Below are 18,991 nucleotides of genomic sequence, written 5' to 3' on the forward strand. Positions count from 1 at the left end.
CTATACTGTGTTAAGGAAAGCATGAATGCGACCATAAATGGTGAGATTTCGGGCAATAACCTCACTCTATCAGTGATAGCATTTAAGATGAAATGTGGCTGCGTCTTCCAGCATGACAGTCATCCTAAACAACAACAGTACTGACTCTGTATGAGGCATGTGGAGGTCCTGGAGTGGCCTAACCAGTCTCCAGACCCCAACTATAGAAAATTTACGTTTACAATTTCTGTTGTCCGAAAACAATACAGATCTTCACGGAAGAATGGGCCAAAATTCCTCAAAAAATTCTTCAAAAAAATTGAAGATCTATGGGAAAATTGGTGCTGTTGATGGAAGAAGCTCCTGGTCTAGTATGTGAAATCAATGCAACTAGGAAAGAAGTTTCAGGAATGTTTTTTTTAGAGGACTTCGTAATCAAAATATATACATCCCAATGATGTGCATTGTTAGCTAGCTTATACCAAGTTATTTTCTCTTGTTAAAACGCACAGAAAAGTGAATGTGTTCATGTTTCACATAAGAATTATGGGAAAAATGCAATTTCCAATTTGGCTCTAATTGAAAAAAACTGCCTTCTTCCCAGCAGTCTTTTTACGCGCCCGCAAGGAAAACACAGACATGGTGTTTGGCTTAAAATCCAATTGTCTGATATTATACAAAAACAAACTTTAAAACAAAGATTAAATTAGCAGTATTGAATCAAACATTTGTTAAAAATATTTATTAAAAATCAGACAATGTAATTTTAAATTCTGGCGTGTACCTATGATGAAAATGACTGCCAAATACTATTTTTTGTCCCACCGTAAATACTGAATTGCAATACTATATTAAATACTTGAAATGCATGTTTAGTTTATTATAAATTATACTGCACATTCCACCAGTAATGGTAAAGTTAATACTCTTCAATGAGTTCCAGACATAAAAGGAATAACATCCTTTGTCTGGAGTAGACTAGCCAGTCTCCAGAAGCCAACTATAGAAAATTTACGTTTACAATTTCTGTTGTCCGAAAACAATACAGATCTGCACGGAAAAATGAGCCAAAATTCCAGCGACAGTCCGTGAAAAAACCTGGTGAAGATCTACAGGAAAATTGGCGCTGTTGTTAATGGAAGAAGTTTTGGGAATGTTTTTTTAGAGGACTTCGTAATCAAAATATGTACGTCCCAATGATGTGCATTGTTAGCTAGCTTATACCAAGTTGGTTTCTCTTGTTAAAACGTACAGAAAAGTGAATGTGTTCATGTTTCAATTAAGAATGATGGGAAAAATGCAATTCCCAATTAGCAATCTTGGCTCTAATTGAAAAAAAATGCCTTCTTCCCAGCAAGAACTGTTTTTTTACGCGCCTGCAAAATCGGCTTAAAAGCCAATTGTCTGATATTATACAAAACCAAACTTTAAAACAAAGATTAAATTAGCAGTATTGAATCAAACATTTGTTCCTGACCAAATATTTATTAAAATTCAGATGTAATTTCCTGGATTTAAATTCTGGCGTGTTTCTATGATGAATTTTTTTTTGTCCTACCATAAATACTGAATTGCAATAGTATATTAAATACTTGAAGTGCATGTTTAGTTTATTATACTGCACATTCCACCAGTAATGGTAAACTTAATACTCTTCTATGAGTTCCAGACATAACGGAATAACATCCCTGAAGGGAGGAAGTCTTGTCTAAGCCACTTCATTAAGTAAAAGTCGCACATCAATTCCTTATTCAATTATAAAAAGACAAAAGTACAGCCTTCGACACAATCCTTGACGATATATGATGTGCCAGGTTACTTAATAAACAACAAGAGCGGTGCACAGCCTCAAGCAAACCATCGCCTTTTGTCTTTGGAGGACTAAAGAGGCAAAAAAAAAAAAAAATCACCTCTAAGTCTGCACTCATGGGTCTCCAGGCTAAACCCTCCAGTCAGATAAAATTAGTCTCAAATGTCTGGACAAGTTACAGTAACAGTGACCACCTTGCCTGCAAGAAATAAATCAGCCCGGCCTCGCGGGTAGTCCACTGAGTCGGACCCGGGCAACAGGTGGCTGTCAACTTAAAAAGAAAGAGGGTCATCATCCACTTAAGGGAAGAGCAACAAGTCTGTCTGCTTCTCCGCAGGCTTGCACTAAGCTCAGCCAAGCAACAGCAGGGGGACAGAATGAGGATCTGGAAAAGCCACTTCACGGTAGAAGACCGCCACAAGATAATGTATCAAAAGGCAATGTCTTGGAACCACATTGTATGAAACATGAATGAAACTTGGGGGGGAGATTTGCGTTGCAAAGATTGCACACGGTTAGGGAGGACTTATTTTGGGATGGAACTCAAATATTGCAAATCAAAATCTGCAGATTATATACGTAGGTTGTATTTACCGTATTTTCCGGACTATAAGTCGCTCCCGAGTATAAGTCGCACAAGTCCAAAAATGCGTAATTAGGTAGAAAAAAAACATACATAAGTCGCACAAACACCCGACCTATGAAATAAAAGTGCAACTTATACTCTGCAAAATAAAGTACTTACATTTAACAAAAAGCTCCTAAAAGGGAATTTATCGTATTTTCCGGACTATAAGTCACTCCCGAGTATAAGTCGCACAAGTCCAAAAATGCATAATTAAGTAGGAAAAAAAAACATACATAAGTCGCACTGGAGTATAAGTCACAGGAACAGCCAACCTATGAAAAAAAAAAAGTGTGACATAGTCTGGAAAATACAGTACTTTTAACGAAAAGCTCCTAAAAAGGGAAAGTAATTTACCGTATTTTCCCGACTATAAGTCGCTCCTGAGTATAAGTCGCACAAGTCCAAAAATGCATAATTAAGTAGAAAAAAAATATACATAAGTCGCACTGGAGTATAAGTCGCAGGAACAGCCAACCTATGAAATAAAAGTGCAACTTATACTCCGCAAAATACAGTACTTACATTTAACAAAAAGCTCCTAAAAGGGAATTTATTGTATTTTCCGGACTATAAGTCACTCCCGAGTATAAGTCGCACAAGTCCAAAAATGCATAATTAAGTAGAAAAAAAACATACATAAGTCACACTGGAGTATAAGTCGCAGGAACAGCCAACCTATGAAATAAAAGTGCGACTTATACTCCGGAAAATACAGTACTTACATTTTCCGAAAAGCTCCTAAAAAGGGAAAGTAATTTACCGTGTTTTCCGGACTATAAGTCGCTCCCGAGTATAAGTCGCACAAGGCCAAAAATGCATAATTAAGTAGGGAAAAAAACATACATAAGTCGCACTGGAGTATAAGTCACAGAAACAGCCAACCTATGAAATAAAAGTGCGACTTATAGTCCGGAAAATACAGTACTTTTTACGAAAAGCTCCTGATAAGGAAAAGTAGTTTACCGTATTTTCCGGACTATAAGTTGCTCCCGAGTATAAGTCGTACAAGGCCAAAAATGCATAACGTATTTTCTGGACTATAAGTCGCCTCGGAGTATAAGTCACACAAGCCCAAAAATGCATAATTAAGTAGGAAAAAAAACATACATAAGTCGCACTGGGGTATAAGTAGCAGGAACAGCCAACCTATGAAATAGAAGTGTATAATCCAGAAAATACGGTACTTACATTTTACGAAAAGCTCCTAAAAAGGGAAAGTAATTTACCGTGTTTTCTGGACTATAAGTCGCTCCCGAGTATAAGTCACACAAGTCCAAAAATGCATAATTAAGTAGGAAAAAAACATACATAAGTTGCACTGGAGTATAAGTCACATTTTTTGTGGGTAATTTATTTGACTACTACTTAACCAAAACAGACATTACGTCAAGTTCTAACATTAATAAAATAATTCTCAGTTCTCTGTTGCCAAACATTCATACCGTATTTTCTGGACTATAAGTTGCTCCCGAGTATAAGTCGCACAATGCCAAAAATGCAACCTGGGTATGTACATACGTATGTGTGTATACTCTCTCATACTGTGTGTACCAATGAAAAGAAGCATGATAGAACTAAATAATTTCTAATTAAAAGCCACAAACAGCAGTAAATTGTACTGCAACAAAGACCCAAATAACGTTACTGAAGTTCCGGAAAAAGTGGAATTTCTCATTTCTCGTATTTCTTCCAGGGATATCCTATTAGGAGTCATGCCTCGGTAAGTGGAATAAATCACAATAGAAGCATAAACAGTAAAATAATTAACAACTATTAAAACAATAATAAATGAAACGCATGTATCGCTCTCAAAAAGGAGCGTGGGCCAAAAACTGACGGACTTCATATTAGTAAAATCTTAAGCAGCTGCTGATATGTTCATCGTGTGTGTGTGTGTGTGTGTGTGTGTGTGTCACGAGCAGGCAAGTCTGCATGTGTTTCCACTCAGCTCTTTGTTCCAGTTCCCTCACATTACTCAGACACCAGGAGGCCCAATAAAGCAAAGTGACAGAACACAGTAACTCTAAAAAAAAATTAAAAAAAAACATTAAAAAGTTCTCAATCTGTGTCCTGTGCCAACATGCAGCTTAGCAGAGTGTCAGAGTGCTAATTTGCACTGAAATTAAGAATCACCCCCCCCCCCCCCCCCCCAACATGATGTCTGCCACTGTGCATTGTGTGCAACCCCAATAAAAACAAGCTGCTGCTAATAGAAGCCATTAAAGCTCATACCTCAGCGGTGATGCGGCACACATTTCGCTATTCGGGAGGTGATAAATGCGGCGTGTGTTTACACGGTACTCACCGATGCAGGCGTGGACTCTGATTGACAGCTGCGTTCGAAGTATAAAGCTGTGTTTTTTGCCTCTTCTGTAAAGAAAACAAGAAAAAAGTGAATTTGTGTTTATTAAGACGTAAACAGAAGCTTTATTACGCCGCTAATAGAAAATAGAAGAGAGCTTGAATCAAAACAAAAAGTGCTTATACAAAAAAAAAAAAAAAAAATTCTCAGCTTCTGGAAAACAAAAAGTGAACGGGAGCAGACAGCACAACAAGGAAAAGGTCTCCATGGGTGAAAATGAAGGATGGGAGCGGCCCCCACGGGTCAACTCCGCCCTCCGTGTTAATGGAGACATGCAAAGACCCCAATCGCCATCCTGTCAACAACTTACAATGTCTGAGTGACAATCGGAGACAAAGATGGCGACAATGCATCCCTGTGCTATTCACCGCTTCAGTAAGAAGCTTGCTCCTTGATTTATGTACAAGTTGAATGTAAAGTCGGGAATTCAAAAGGAATAAGGCCGAGATTTATGGTGCGCCTGTTCAAAAAGATGACATCATACAGAGACTAGTAATGAGGACATTTACACCCCCCTCCACGATATGCATTGAAATAATGGTCAACCAGAATTTGGTCCTTTACTGAGGAACATTTACTTACTAAAGAACTTTAATGTACCCAACAATATGACATAATACAACACATGCAGTCAACAAATAAACAATCAACCATCAATTTGCAATCAACAATAGCAAAGAGAAGAAAGCCTGCCAGCACAAATAAAACCACACGATAAACCAGTGACCAGTGAAACCAGGAACGATTCGCTAAAAATATGCATAAATAAATAAATAATACTTGATAAAGTTTAAAAAGTGTCAATAGGCATTAGTGAGCTATGTACATATGGATACACACATAATTACCGTATTTTCTGGTCCATAAGTCGCTCAAGAGTATAAGTCGCACAAGGCCAAAAATGCACACCATATTTTCTGGACTATAAGTTGATCCGGAGTATAAGTCGCACAATGCCAAAAATGCATACCGTATTTTCTGGACTATAAGTTGATCCGGAGTATAAGTCGCACAATGCCAAAAATGCATACCGTATTTTCTGGACTATAAGTTGATCCGGAGTATAAGTCGCACAATGCCAAAAATGCACACCATATTTTCTGGACTATAAGTTGATCCGGAGTATAAGTCGCACAATGCCAAAAATGCATACCGTATTTTCTGGACTATAAGTTGATCCGGAGTAGAAGTCGCACAATGCCAAGAATGCATACCGTATTTTCTGGACTATATGTCGCACAATGCCAAAAATGCATACCGTATTTTCTGGACTATATGTCGCACAATGCCAAAAATGCATACCGTATTTTCTGGACTATAAGTCGCTCCCGAGTATAAGTCACACAAGGCCAAAAATGCATACCGTATGTTTTGGACTATAAGTCGTTCAATGCCAAAAATGCATACTGTATTCTCTGGACTATAAGTCGCTCCCGAGTATAAGTCGCACAATTCCAAAAATGCATACCATATTTTCTGGACTATAAGTCGCTCTGGACTATAAGTCGCACAATGCCAAAAATGCATACCGTATTTTCTGGACTATAAGTCGCTTCGGAGTATAAGTCGCACAATACCAAAAATGCATACCGTATTTTCTGGACTATATGTCGCACAATGCCAAAAATGCATACTGTATTTTCTGGACTATAAGTCGCTTCGGAGTATAAGTCGCACAATACCAAAAATGCATAATTAGGTAAAAAAAAAAAAACATACATAAGTCGCACTGGAGTATAAGTCGCATTTTTTGTGGGTAATTTATTTTACAAACTACTTAACCAAAAAAGACATTACGTCCTCTTGAAAGGCAAGTTCTAACAATAAAATATGAATAGATGTAAGATAGATGTAAGATATGCTAACACAATTTAACATAAACAGTTTTTTTCAATTATACGTCGCTCTGGAGTATAAGTGGCAGGAACCAACCTATGAAAAAAAGTGTGACTTATAGTCCGGAAAATACGGTACTCAACGGTAAAAAAAAACTTGACATGGCTCTCTTAGACCTACATGCAAGTAGGTAGTCATCAGCTAACGACCTGATGACCTTGCCACCACTACACTGTGGATAAACTTACCCTAAAGTGAAGCTTTATCATTTCAAACAGTCTAAAAAGGAATAATGCAAACAAGGCTAAAAAAGTAGCCACCATTAGCAATACAGCTCCGACAAACAGACTTTTATTATGCTTCCTACACAATAGACTGTGAGAGTCTTCCGTCTGGCGCCGCACCAAGCAGTAGACTAAGTGACACTCAAACAGCGGTACGCCTGACAGACTCAAGCATCATGGCTGCTCACTGCTGCATCCAAGCCTGTCAGATACCCTGACATCTTTCCGGCCAGTCAGATTACACAACAGGGGGGGACCTCGTCGCACCGCCGCTATTTTTTTTCGCAAATACAACAGGAAGCTTTGGGCAGATGTGAGACGGGAGCAACATCTGTCATCATGAAACTGCAAAAAAAAGCAATTTCATCCAAAACGTGGAACCAGAACCTTTTTTTTTTAAGTCACGAATGTCTGCTTTCTGTCGGCTTCACTGCAACGGTATCCCCTTACTGCACCTGAGGCTACGCAGAGCAGCGAGCTCATTATCAAATTAAACAAACATGCACCGACTATAAGAGAGGCCCACCCACTCCCCCCCCCCCCAATTAAATGAAAGCTGGGCACACTAACAAAGAACACGGCATGCCGGCAGAGGTGAAGTCCAATGCTGCAGAAGTAATCCCTACCATGAACTTCATGTGGTACCTAATAAACTTTACGGTGATCCAACATTTTTCTGTGCATGCCCAGGTGATGGTTGATCACGCCAGGACAATTAAAGCTGGTAGTTGTTGCTTGGAGCTCAACCATCTAATATATGGGATGGGTTTTTTTTTTAAGCGGCATAATGTCAGAACTAAGGATCGACCGATATATCAGTCGGCCGATATTTGCGTTCTTTACTTGAATCGGTATCGGCCGATACACTTGAGACCGGGAATATTTGTTATCATTGAAATTTTTTTCATATAAATTGAGGGAGCAAAAGCAGTATCAGCCTAAGCAAAATCGGCCATCGGCTAAGGGTGATGGGAAAAAAATCGGTATCGGCATCAGTGGGAAAAAACACATATCGGTCAATCTCTCGTCAGAACAGGAAAGTGGTTAGTGCGCAGACCTCACAGCAAGGAGACCAGGGTCCAAGTCCACCCTTGACCATCTGGATGGATGGATGGTGTCTGTAATGGACTCGTTGTCAATATAAGACCAATATGATCCCATACTCATATTTTTATGCTAATATCAGACCAACATCGGATGAAAAAAAATTCTCACATTGGTTAGCACGCAGGCCTCATAGTTAGGAAACCTGAGTTCAATTCCACTCTCGGCCATCTCTATGTGGAGTTTGCATGTTCTCCCCGTGCATGCGTGGGTTTTCTTCCGGGTACTCCGGTTTCCTCCCACATTCCAAAAACATGCTAGGTTAATTAGCGACTCCAAATTGTCCATAGGTATGAATGTGAGTGTGAATGGTTGTTTGTCTATATGTGCCCTGTGATTGGCTGGCCACCAGTCCAGGGTGGACCCCGCCTCTCGCCCGAAGACAGCTGGGATAGGCTTCAACAAACCCAGAAGACAGCTGGGATAGGCTCCAGCAACCCCCGCGACCCTCGTGAGGATAAGCGGTAGAAAATGAATGAATTAATGAATGTAAAACTATTTTTTTGTGTTATGTTGTGGCATAGCGGGCTGCACGGTAGACTAGTGGTTAGCGCACAGGTCTCACAGCTAGGAGAACCGAGTGCAATTCCACCCTCGGCCAAGTCTCTGTGGCGTTTGCATGTTTTCCCCGTGCATGCATGGGTTTTGATTCCAAAAACATGCTAGGTTACTTAGCGACTCCAAATAGTCCATAGGTATGAATGTGAGTGTGAATGGTTGTTTGTCTATATGTGCCCTGTGATTGGCTGGCCACCAGTCCAGGGTGTACCTTGCCTCACGCCCGAAGACAGCTGGGATAGGCTCCAGCAAACCCCGAAGACAGCTGGGCTAGGCTCCAGCAACACCCAAAGACAGCTGGGATAGGCTCCAGCACCCCAGCGACCCTCGTGAGGATAAGTGGTAGAAAATGAATGAATAAATGAATGTAACTCCATGCAAGCCAACAACCAGCCTCAGGTATCATGTGTACAAATGACTGAACAGAGACTCGGTTTAGTCTCCATGGTGAAGATGCCTCTTTAACCATTGACCAGGCATGCATATTTGTGAACGCTGCACTGCTGTTAATCATACCCTTAAAACAGCCCCGCGCACACAAAAGCAGCCAACTGGTGTTTGATTTCCTCCTTGATGTTGAAGTTTCACGACGCTGCATTCATTTCCTTTCCTCAACTCGCTCTTGAGCCTATCTTCAATGTCCAAGTGGGTCAGAAGAAAATGAAAAACAGTGAAAGCGGAGCTGTCCTAGGAGAGCAGAGAGGACGTGGTGAGAAACTCTGAATAGTTGCGGCCTTCACAACGTGAGCAATTTGATTTTAATGCGCTTGACTCGTAACTGCTGGTCCAAAATATCAAAAAACACTCCAACGTTCCAAGAATGACGAGATGCAAACAAAACAAAAGCGCCTGCTTTCAGATTTAGGTTGGATGTACCTGAGGCACGGACCCGCTCAAAGTACCTTTGAAGGGGCGCACTCCCGTGAAGGCTTCATACGGTTCTTGGGGAGACTGGACACCTCTAGTCATTAATGGCATCTCCTAAGTATGCGTGATGTTTTAATGATAAGCCCAAGTAAGTCCTAATGGGAACACACTAATCTATGTGCCTGTAGCTTTAATGCTAATGACCTGTGTTTGTCCATGCCTGTAATTCATAGTGTTTGTATCCTATCATATCATATGCGATATCCCGACATTCCCATCCCTAGCAGGAACATTATTAAAACGTCACCTTTGCATCATCGGGAGGCTTTAAATTCCTTCAGTCTTCCATTAAAGAGAAAAATGACAGGCGCCGCCTCGCTCACCGCTACAAACAAAACGATATCGTGTGTATGTAAGGGATTCAATTAAACCATCATGGCTAGATCCCTAAATGCCACACCGACTATCTTCAACTGTGCACGTGGCCTGGCCTACACGGCCCATTTAGAACTTCCAGGCACTGCATCAGCAACGGGACGGGGGGATTTACGAGACCCAATGGTCTCCAGCCGGGGCTTCATGCCGTGGTGTGGAAGTGATTATGGCCCTTAAGCTCTTGTGATATGGATATCTCCTGGCTCCGTCAGGAGGACCATACTTTAATCTGATTGTGAAGACCCAAGGTATGACACAGGCACCTCTGGAATGTAACCTGTCATTAATATCAATTACAGACGCATTTAATGGCCAAAAAATAATAAAAATAAAACCTCGGCTAGTTAAATTATGTTAGCACCAAGGTGCAATGGCAAGGTCAACATGTATGACTTGGCATATATAGAAAATTTATAAATACGAGACTTGTAAAATGCAAAATGCCTCATCATAATAGCCGCCAAACCAACAACAGAGCTTCGAGTGGAGAGTGGAAGGGGGGCTTTTGGAGGGGGGGGTGTACTCATGCACATATCACAGCCATAAAAAGCCAGGAGGTCTACTGCCCTATTTTTACAAAATAATTGGCCGACCACCTTCAACCCCCCTCCTTCCCTCCCTTACCAGCCTCCTCAGACAACACAGTGTGGTTTTAATGACACACATCCATACCAGTTTGTGCCAGTTGGCAAAATGCCCCCCCCCCAACCCCAACCCCAGGCAGCCTGGATTTGGAGGGAGGGAAGACGTACACCACTTTAACCTCACGGTTCCTACTACCTTCCCATAAGCTATACAGAATACCAACAATCTCACTTGACCTGGAATTGGGGGCATGGGGGGGGGGGGGGGGGTAGTCAGTCGCCCGATAGACACGCCAAGCCACATGTGAATTCCACGTTAAATAAATAAATCCCATACATGTTTTGGGGGTCCGACCGACCAGAAACATTCATGCCAACCTTTGGATTGTGATCCTATAGAGTGGGCGGCACATGAGTGGATGTATCAACACACTCCACAGTACATAAAACATATGGAGTCAATAAAAAAACTGGCCAAAAATTCAATGGAAAAAAAAAAAAAACACAAACACAATTTCCAATCTTTCTCTTCTTCATCCAGGTCTACAAATGATGTCGAGATAAAACATAATACATGCCGAGAATTGTGCAGTGGAGTCAATTCTAATGAGAAGATGTAATGAGGTAATGTCAATTGTGATGAGGGCAATTACTTATGAAACATGTCGACACCTCCTAAGTGGGTAGGATGACTTCAGTGTTGACCTGTGGCCAAGCTTTTTATTAGACGGGGGACACGTGAGGGTCCGGGAAAAACTCTTAACTATCGTGTTTCTTAACCTTGGTCAGGAATTGGTTCACAACACACTCTGTTTCACATCAAATATAAACGCATATATGTTTTTTTTATATTTACATAAACAGTAGAACCGCGAGTTCAAACACAATTTCATAAGAAAGTCGCTGCATTGTACACACATCTATCACAGATTCTCAAAAATTCATGAGGGCACAGTGAAAACAAGGTTCTCCTCCCATTTAGTGTGAAAGTGGTACGTTTTTGGCTTCTTTTTCCTTCTTTCCAACTACGTTTCATACTCTTCAGTTTAGAATAAATAAACTGGAGAGGCTAACTAGTTAGTTTGGTAGCTTGCTATGCTAGCGGCGTTATGTCCTTGCAGTGATCCCATAGCTTGCACAATGTAGTCCATCGATCCATCTTCTATGCCGCTTATCCTCACTATATGACACACCCTTTGGCCAGCCAATCACAGGGCACATATAGACAAACAACCAATCACACTCTGTTTCACACCAAATATATATGCATATATATATTTTTTATGTTTACATAAACACTAGAACAGCAAGTTCAAATACAATTTCATACAAAAGTCGCACAAAAACCTCTAGAGTGGTACGACCATCTATCACAGTTTCTCAAAAATTCACGACGGCACAGTGAAAACAAGGTTCTCCTCCCATTTAGTGTGGAAGTGGTACGTTTTTGGCTTCTTTGTTCTTCTTTCCCATTACGTTTCATACACTTCAATTTAGAATAAATAAACTGGAGAGGCTAACTAGTTTGTTTGCTAGCTTGCTATGCTAGCCGTGACCGTTTCTTACGTCCCTGCAGTGATCCCATAGCTTGCACAATGTGGTCCATCGATCCATCTTCTATGCCGCTTATCCTCACTAGGATCGCAGATATGCCGGAGCCTATCCCAGCTGACTGGTTGTCAGCCAATCACAGGGCACATATAGACAAACAACCATTCACACTCACATTCATACCTATGGACAATTTGGAGTCACCAATTAACCTAGCATTAACCTAGCATGGAGGATAAGTGGCATAGAAAATGAATGTATAAGACTGAAACAGTAATATACTTTCATTCTTTTTCTACTGCTTATCCTCACAAGGGGGTGCTGGAGCCTATCCCAGCTGTCTTTGGGCGAAAAGGCGGGGTACACCCTTTACTGGTCGTCGGCCAATCACAGGGCACATATAGACAAACAACCATTCACACTCACCGGACTACCCACAGAAAACGCCACACAATGCCGATGACATCACTTAACATGATATCCTATGGGGAAAATGTATTATATACTAATACAGGTATACATATACTGCATATTTCGACAAGATTTTTCATATGCTAAAAATACATTATGAAAGTAAGAGTCCAAGAATAAAATACTAACCCCTCCAAACCACATGAAAGCAAAAGAACGGGAAAAAAGAATGAGAGGGAAAACACAGACAGACAGGGAAGATGGAACAGGGAAATGATCTTACCCTCCGTCTTCTTGAAATCCTTCCAGTTCGTCTTTCTGCTCCGCCAGCGTCGACTCCAAGTCCAGATAGCTTCCATTGTGGGACAATTGCAGTGCACAGTCATCAGGCTGCAGTGGCGAGAGGAAAACAAGCAAGCATTGGAACATGTGCCATGCCAAACTGCAGTTCAACCGGGTAATTGGGATTAGTTCCCCCTGAATCATTACATGAATAACTTCATGTAATGACTTAACATCGGTTGCTTTGCTAAAGACACATGAGTCCAGCTGACCTCCAAAGTGGATGTGTCAAAACAGGAAGATGATGGTGGTTGATCTTGATGCTGTATCGTGTCTTTGGGAACAGTCCCGTCAAAGAAGGTACAAATGTTCATTGACTCCATTTATATTTATTGTCATCTACCGCTTATCCTCACAAGGGTTGCAGGGGGTGCTGGAGCCTATCACAGCTGTCTTTTCCAGCAAGAGGCGGGGTACACCCTGGACTGGTGGCCAGCCAATCACAGGACACATATAGACAAACAACCATTCACACTCACATTCATACCTATGGACAATTTGGAGTCGCTAATTAACCTAGCATGTTTTTGGAATGTGGGAGGAAACCGGAGTACCCGGAGAAAACCCATGCAGAGAACGTGCAAACTCCACATAGATATGGACGAGGGTGGAATCGAACTAGCTGTGAGGCCTGAGTGCTAACCACTCGTCCACCATGCAGCCTGTTTTCTGTATTCATTAATTCATTTTCTACAGCTTTTCCTCATGAGGGCCACGGGGGTGCTGGAGCCTACCCCAGCTGTCTTCAGGTGGAATCGAACTTAGGGTTCCTAGCTGTGAGGCCTGTGTGCTTACCACTCCTCCACCGTGCACCCTGTTTTCTGCATTAATTCATTCATATTCTATAGCTTTTCCTCACAAGGGTCGCGGGCGTGCTGGAGCCTATCCCAGCTGTCTTCAGGTGGAATCGAACTCGGCCTCTTGGCTGTGAGGCCTGTGGGGTAACCACTGCTCCACCATGCAGCCAGTTTTCTGCATTCATTAATTCATTTTCTACAGCTTTTCCTCACAAGGGTCGTGGGGGTGCTGGAGCCTATCCCAGCTGTCTTCAGGTGGAATCAAACTCAGGTCTCCTAGCTGTGAGGCCTGTGTGCTAACCACTCAAACACCGTGCAGCCTGTTTTCTGCATTCATTAATTCATTTTCTACAGCTTTTCCTCATGAGGATCGCAGGGGTGCTGGAGCCTACCCCAGCTGTCTTCAGGTGTAAGCGAACTCGGGTCTCCTAGCTGTGAGGCCTGTGTGCTAACCAACTCGTCCACCGTGCAGCCTCGTTTTTTCATTATTCATTTTCTACAGTTTTCCTCACGAGGGTCGCGGGGGTGCTGGAGCCTATCCCAGCTTTCTTCGGGTGGAATCAAACTTGGGCTCCAAGCTGTGAGGCCAGTGTGCTAACCACGCGACCACCGTGCAACCTGTTTTCTGCATTCATTCATTCATTTTCTACAGCTTTTCCTCATGAGGGTTGCGGGGGTGATGGAGCCTATCCCAGCTGTCTTTGGGTGGAATCAAACTTGGGTCTCCTAGCTGTGAGGCCTGTGTGCCAAACACTCGACCACCGTGCAGCCTGTTTTCTGCATGTCAAACTATAATCGCAAAACTAAGTGTGTTTTGTCTTTACATTTTTGGCTTTAAATATGATTTACATAATTATCAAAAAAAAAAGATCCAGTTAGCATCCATTTCTGAAACAAATGAATGACACTAACCAAGGTTCCACTGTATATGACATAAAGGTCAAAAGTGCTTATTTGAGTTTAGGTAATATTTATACAGTAAGTCCATATTGCTGAAAATATGCAAAGTAATCCCGTATTTCAACAGAACAAGAACATTTGATTGTCAGGTGTCTCCTCCGACAAGAGCAGGAAGTTATGATCATAACATACACATCATTTTTCCACATGTTCTTATTATTCATTATATATAATTGGGACATTTAGAAGGACCATAAGAAGGACCGAGTAAACATATGCACAGTACTTTAATCCTATTACTTCCCTGAGGGTGACAATCGTATTAAGATTACTGTCCTTACCCCAAAGTGGGCAATAGAAGGAGTTCAGGCGGAGAGAAGAGAACTTGGATACAGACGAGGGATGCGAGCGCTTCGCCAGACGGCAAATTACAGACTAGTAAATCCAGACGTACACACCAAAGTTAGGCTGGACATTTATTTACGCCAAGAAACGAACGTACTAGTGAGTGACAGTCACATGAAACGTGTCACAAGGAAGACGGAAGAAGTATTTTTGGCGTTTTAAGTGTTTTTATTACTCTGTGATAGCGCTACGAGTTTTAGGAAGGACAAAAAATTATTTTTTTATTATTAAAAAGGAGGAAAAAAATTGAAACCTACATGGCCCTGTGTGAAAATGTGATACCTGATTGGGCAATCCCGAAGCAGCAACAACTGCAATCAAGCATTTGTGATAACTTGCAATGAGTGTCATACATCAACATGGAGGAATTTTGTCCCGCTCATCTTTGCAGAATTGTTGTCATTCAGCCACATTTTTAAAGGTCATACTACAGCATCTCAATAGGACTTGGACTAGGTCACTCCAAAGTCTTCATTTTGTTTTTCTTCAGCCATTCAGAGATGGACTTCCTGGTGCGTTTTTGGATCATTGTCCTGCTGCAGAACCCAAGTTGGTTTCAGTTTGAGGTCACCAAACAGGATTTGTTTGGTAGACAGCAGACTTCATGGTTCCGTTTATCACTGTAAGTCTTCCTGGTCATGAAGCAGCAAAACAGACCCAAACCATAACACTACCACCACCATATTTTACTCTTGCTATACTGTTCGATGAAATACAGCGTTGCTTTTATAACCAAATGTAATGGGACACATAATTTCCTAAAAGTCTTGGGGATTAGCAAGAAAATTGACTAGCCTTAATGTTTTTTGTTCAACAGTATTTTTCATCTCGGAATTTTTGCCAAGTGTCTTCCTTATGGTGGAATCATGAACCCTGACCTTAACTGAGGCAAGTGAAGCCTGTATTGTTCTTTGGACGTTGCTGTGGGGCCTTTTGTGACCTCATCCACCTCATCGTTGCGGTCTTGGTATAATTTTGGTCGGCCAGCCACTCCTGGTAAGGTTCACCACTGTACCATGTTTTTGCCGTTTGTGGATAATGGCTCTCACTGTGGTTTGCTGGAGTCCCAAAGCATTAGAAATTGGTTTTTAACCTTTTTCATTAATCTCAGTTAAGTTTTTTTTTTTTTGGGGGGGGGGGGGGGGGGGGGGGGGGGGGGGGTAATTCCTTTTTCATACAGGGCCATGTAGGTTTATATTTTCTTTCTCCATTAATAATAAATGTTTTCATTTAAAAACTGTGTTCAGTTGTGTTGTCATTGACTAATATATGCATGGTATAATAATATATGAATTTTATATTTATACACATTTTCCAACTTACCCCATTCTGTACATGACATGCGGTGTTGTTCAAGTCCATATACAAACATGGTTGATTAACATCGTGTAGCGTAGACAACAGTAAATGGTTTTCTCTTAAAATAGCCATAACAAAGAATGGCTGTAACAAATACTAAATAGCATCCCCTGTGGTACAGTTCGGTACTGCACGACTGTAACCACTAGGTTAATATAGTTGTTGCTTACAAAGCCTTGTGTCAATTCTGTAGCTGTTATTGAAGAATACTCCATTGATAGTAATCGGGGGTGGATTAATGACAAATTTGTGTGTTCGACCACCGATCAGCCATCTTTAAAAACCCTGATTCAAAAGGAGAAGCGGCACTATTTTCCTTTTCACAAGTGTATCATCCACATAACCACCAACATCTGGAGCATTTATTTAAAAATGCATATTTTGTGCATATTGTTTTAAATTCATCCACCTTTTTGTGGTACAGTCCGGGTCTCTCAATGTGTACAGTAGGCACATGTGAGCCGTGCTATCACATCGACAGTAAATGAGGGTTTACTTAGCTGTCCCCCACCCAGGATTTGAACCCCTGGTGGCCCTGTGTTATGACCCAGTCCAGAGAGGGAACCACAAGCTGTGTGTGCTCACACACTGAGCCTTAGCCTCTCCCTTCAACCACCATGCTGTGGTCCACTGACCAGGCAGGCAGTCAAAGCAAAGAACTAAAAATAAAACACTTTGCAATTTACAATACAAAAGGACTATTTGTCTGAATTGTAATCATTGGGAAATAATAGAAAGAGTCCTAATATTAATAAGTTGTCCTTCCCATGCTTCTATATGACGCTATACGTTACTTTTACACTATGCAAGGAATTGAGACATCCGCGATGCATTTGTGACAAATTGCAAGAGTCATTTTTAATTTGCATCACCGTTATTGGACTGCTCTGCTGACACTCTGCATAATGTGTCAAAAGTATTTGAAGGCACTTTGACAGGCACCGAGGAGGAACCTGTATTTTACAGCATTTCACATAACTTCTCATTATAGGGCTCTATAATTTGTCCTGGAAGAAAAATGCCAAGAATTGGAATTGGTAAAAAAAAGGGAGAGTCCATCCTTGAAGACTGAGCAAGATGTTGCCTTGCCTCCAAAAAACAATTTGGGTGAGAATTGGGAGGAAAAAAGACTTAAAAGGTCCTCAGAAATTCTTGTTTTTTTGGGCTAGAGGTCCTAAATCAAGCTAAATGTTGTCCTCCAAAGACATTAGCAGTCTCGGTGCTGCTGATGTTGTGTCCCTGGGGAAGACATTTCACCCACTTTGCCTCCAGTGCTGCCCACACTGGGGTATGAATGGGAATTCGCAGCCACGTGAAACTAGACAAAGAGAGCTAGCGAGAGCTCGAGATCTAGCGAGCGCGAGAGCTACAGAGCTAGCGAGCGAGAGCTCCAGAGCTAGCGAGCGAGAGCTAGCGAGCGAGAGCTCCAGAGCTAGCGAGCGAGAGCTAGCGAGCGAGAGCTACAGAGCTAGCGAGCGAGAGCTACAGAGCTAGCGAGCGAGAGCTACAGAGCTAGCGAGCGAGAGCTACAGAGCTAGCGAGCGAGAGCTAGCGAGCGAGAGCTAGCGAGCGAGAGCTAGCGAGCTAGCGAGCGAGAGCTAGCGAGCTAGAGAGCTACAGAGGGCTAGCGAGCTAGAGAGCTACAGAGAGGGCTAGCGAGCTACAGAGAGGGCTAGCGAGCTACAGAGAGGGCTAGCGAGCTACAGAGAGGGCTAGCGAGCTACAGAGAGGGCTAGCGAGCGAGAGAGCTACAGAGAGGGCTAGCGAGCGAGAGAGCTACAGAGAGGGCTAGCGAGCGAGAGAGCTAGCGAGCGGGCTAGCGAGCGAGAGAGCTAGCGAGCGGGCTAGCGAGCGAGAGAGCTAGCGAGCTACAGAGAGAACTAGCGAGCGAGCGAGCGACTTCCTTTGTCATTGCACAATAACAACAGTGAAATTGCCAAAGAAATGTTGTTGCCTGGCTCCCGTTTAATAATAAATAATAATAATAAAGAATAATGTGGAGAATAAATAGATGACATCAAATATGAACAATTGCACAATATAATTTAAATAATTTAATGTATGCAAAAAAGAAAAAGGTACCTACACCGGGGCGGCTGTGATTACAGATATACCTCACCACCACCAGTGTGTGACTGAAGTGAATGAATAATGACTTGACGTCCATTAACATGTGTTTTAATGAAGTGAATGTATAAAAAAAAAAATGCCGAAAATTAACTAGTTTCGTGTCATGGCCTATAAAACATGATGAGCCCATTACCTAAGCCTATTCTTATAAATCTGAATGATACTACAAAATTGTAGTATTTTACACATGTGTGCAATTTGGAAGCACTTAACTCCATACAAACAGCTTCCCAACACTAAAAGGTTTCCCACTTCTCCATGATGCGAGAGTACCCTGCATTGATGCCAAAAGCCCACCCATGGACCAACATATGGGTGTTTCCACACGAGCTAACATTAGCATTGTGTGTGCCTGCTGTTATAATTGTATAAACACACATTGTTATGCAAATAGGGGGTGGTGTATATCCCCCCGGTTCCGGAACATGGAGTCAATAATAATAATAATAATAATAATGTTGGTAGCCACACAGCAAGAAGCATTGGGTATCAAACCCACAGTACTGATGCATAATTGATAAACAACATTGCAGCCTTGAAAGGCATACAAATGCTCAAGGATACACGCATCAGCCCTTTGACAGGAACAGCTCAGGGTCAGCACATATTAGACGGTTCGACTCCCTGGGCACCATGTGACCATGTGTTA

The 18,991-nt window shown here is 41.9% G+C and overlaps 1 protein-coding gene across 3 annotated transcripts in view; it reads right to left on the reverse strand.

Moving 5' to 3' along the window:
- fhod3b (formin homology 2 domain containing 3b) overlaps nt 1-18,991 on the reverse strand; it is a 125,797-nt gene that overhangs the window by 103,591 nt on the left and 3,215 nt on the right. For all 3 annotated transcript variants that reach the window (XM_058083359.1, XM_058083357.1, XM_058083358.1), the window contains 2 exons: nt 12,693-12,799; nt 4,723-4,787 (listed from right to left, as the gene is read on the reverse strand). In XM_058083359.1, the coding sequence (XP_057939342.1) occupies nt 4,723-4,787; nt 12,693-12,799 (172 nt within the window). The remainder of the gene's footprint in view (nt 1-4,722; nt 4,788-12,692; nt 12,800-18,991) is intronic.

The sequence above is a fragment of the Doryrhamphus excisus genome, chromosome 10 (assembly GCF_030265055.1).
Source record: "Doryrhamphus excisus isolate RoL2022-K1 chromosome 10, RoL_Dexc_1.0, whole genome shotgun sequence".
Taxonomy (NCBI): Eukaryota; Metazoa; Chordata; class Actinopteri; order Syngnathiformes; family Syngnathidae; genus Doryrhamphus; species Doryrhamphus excisus.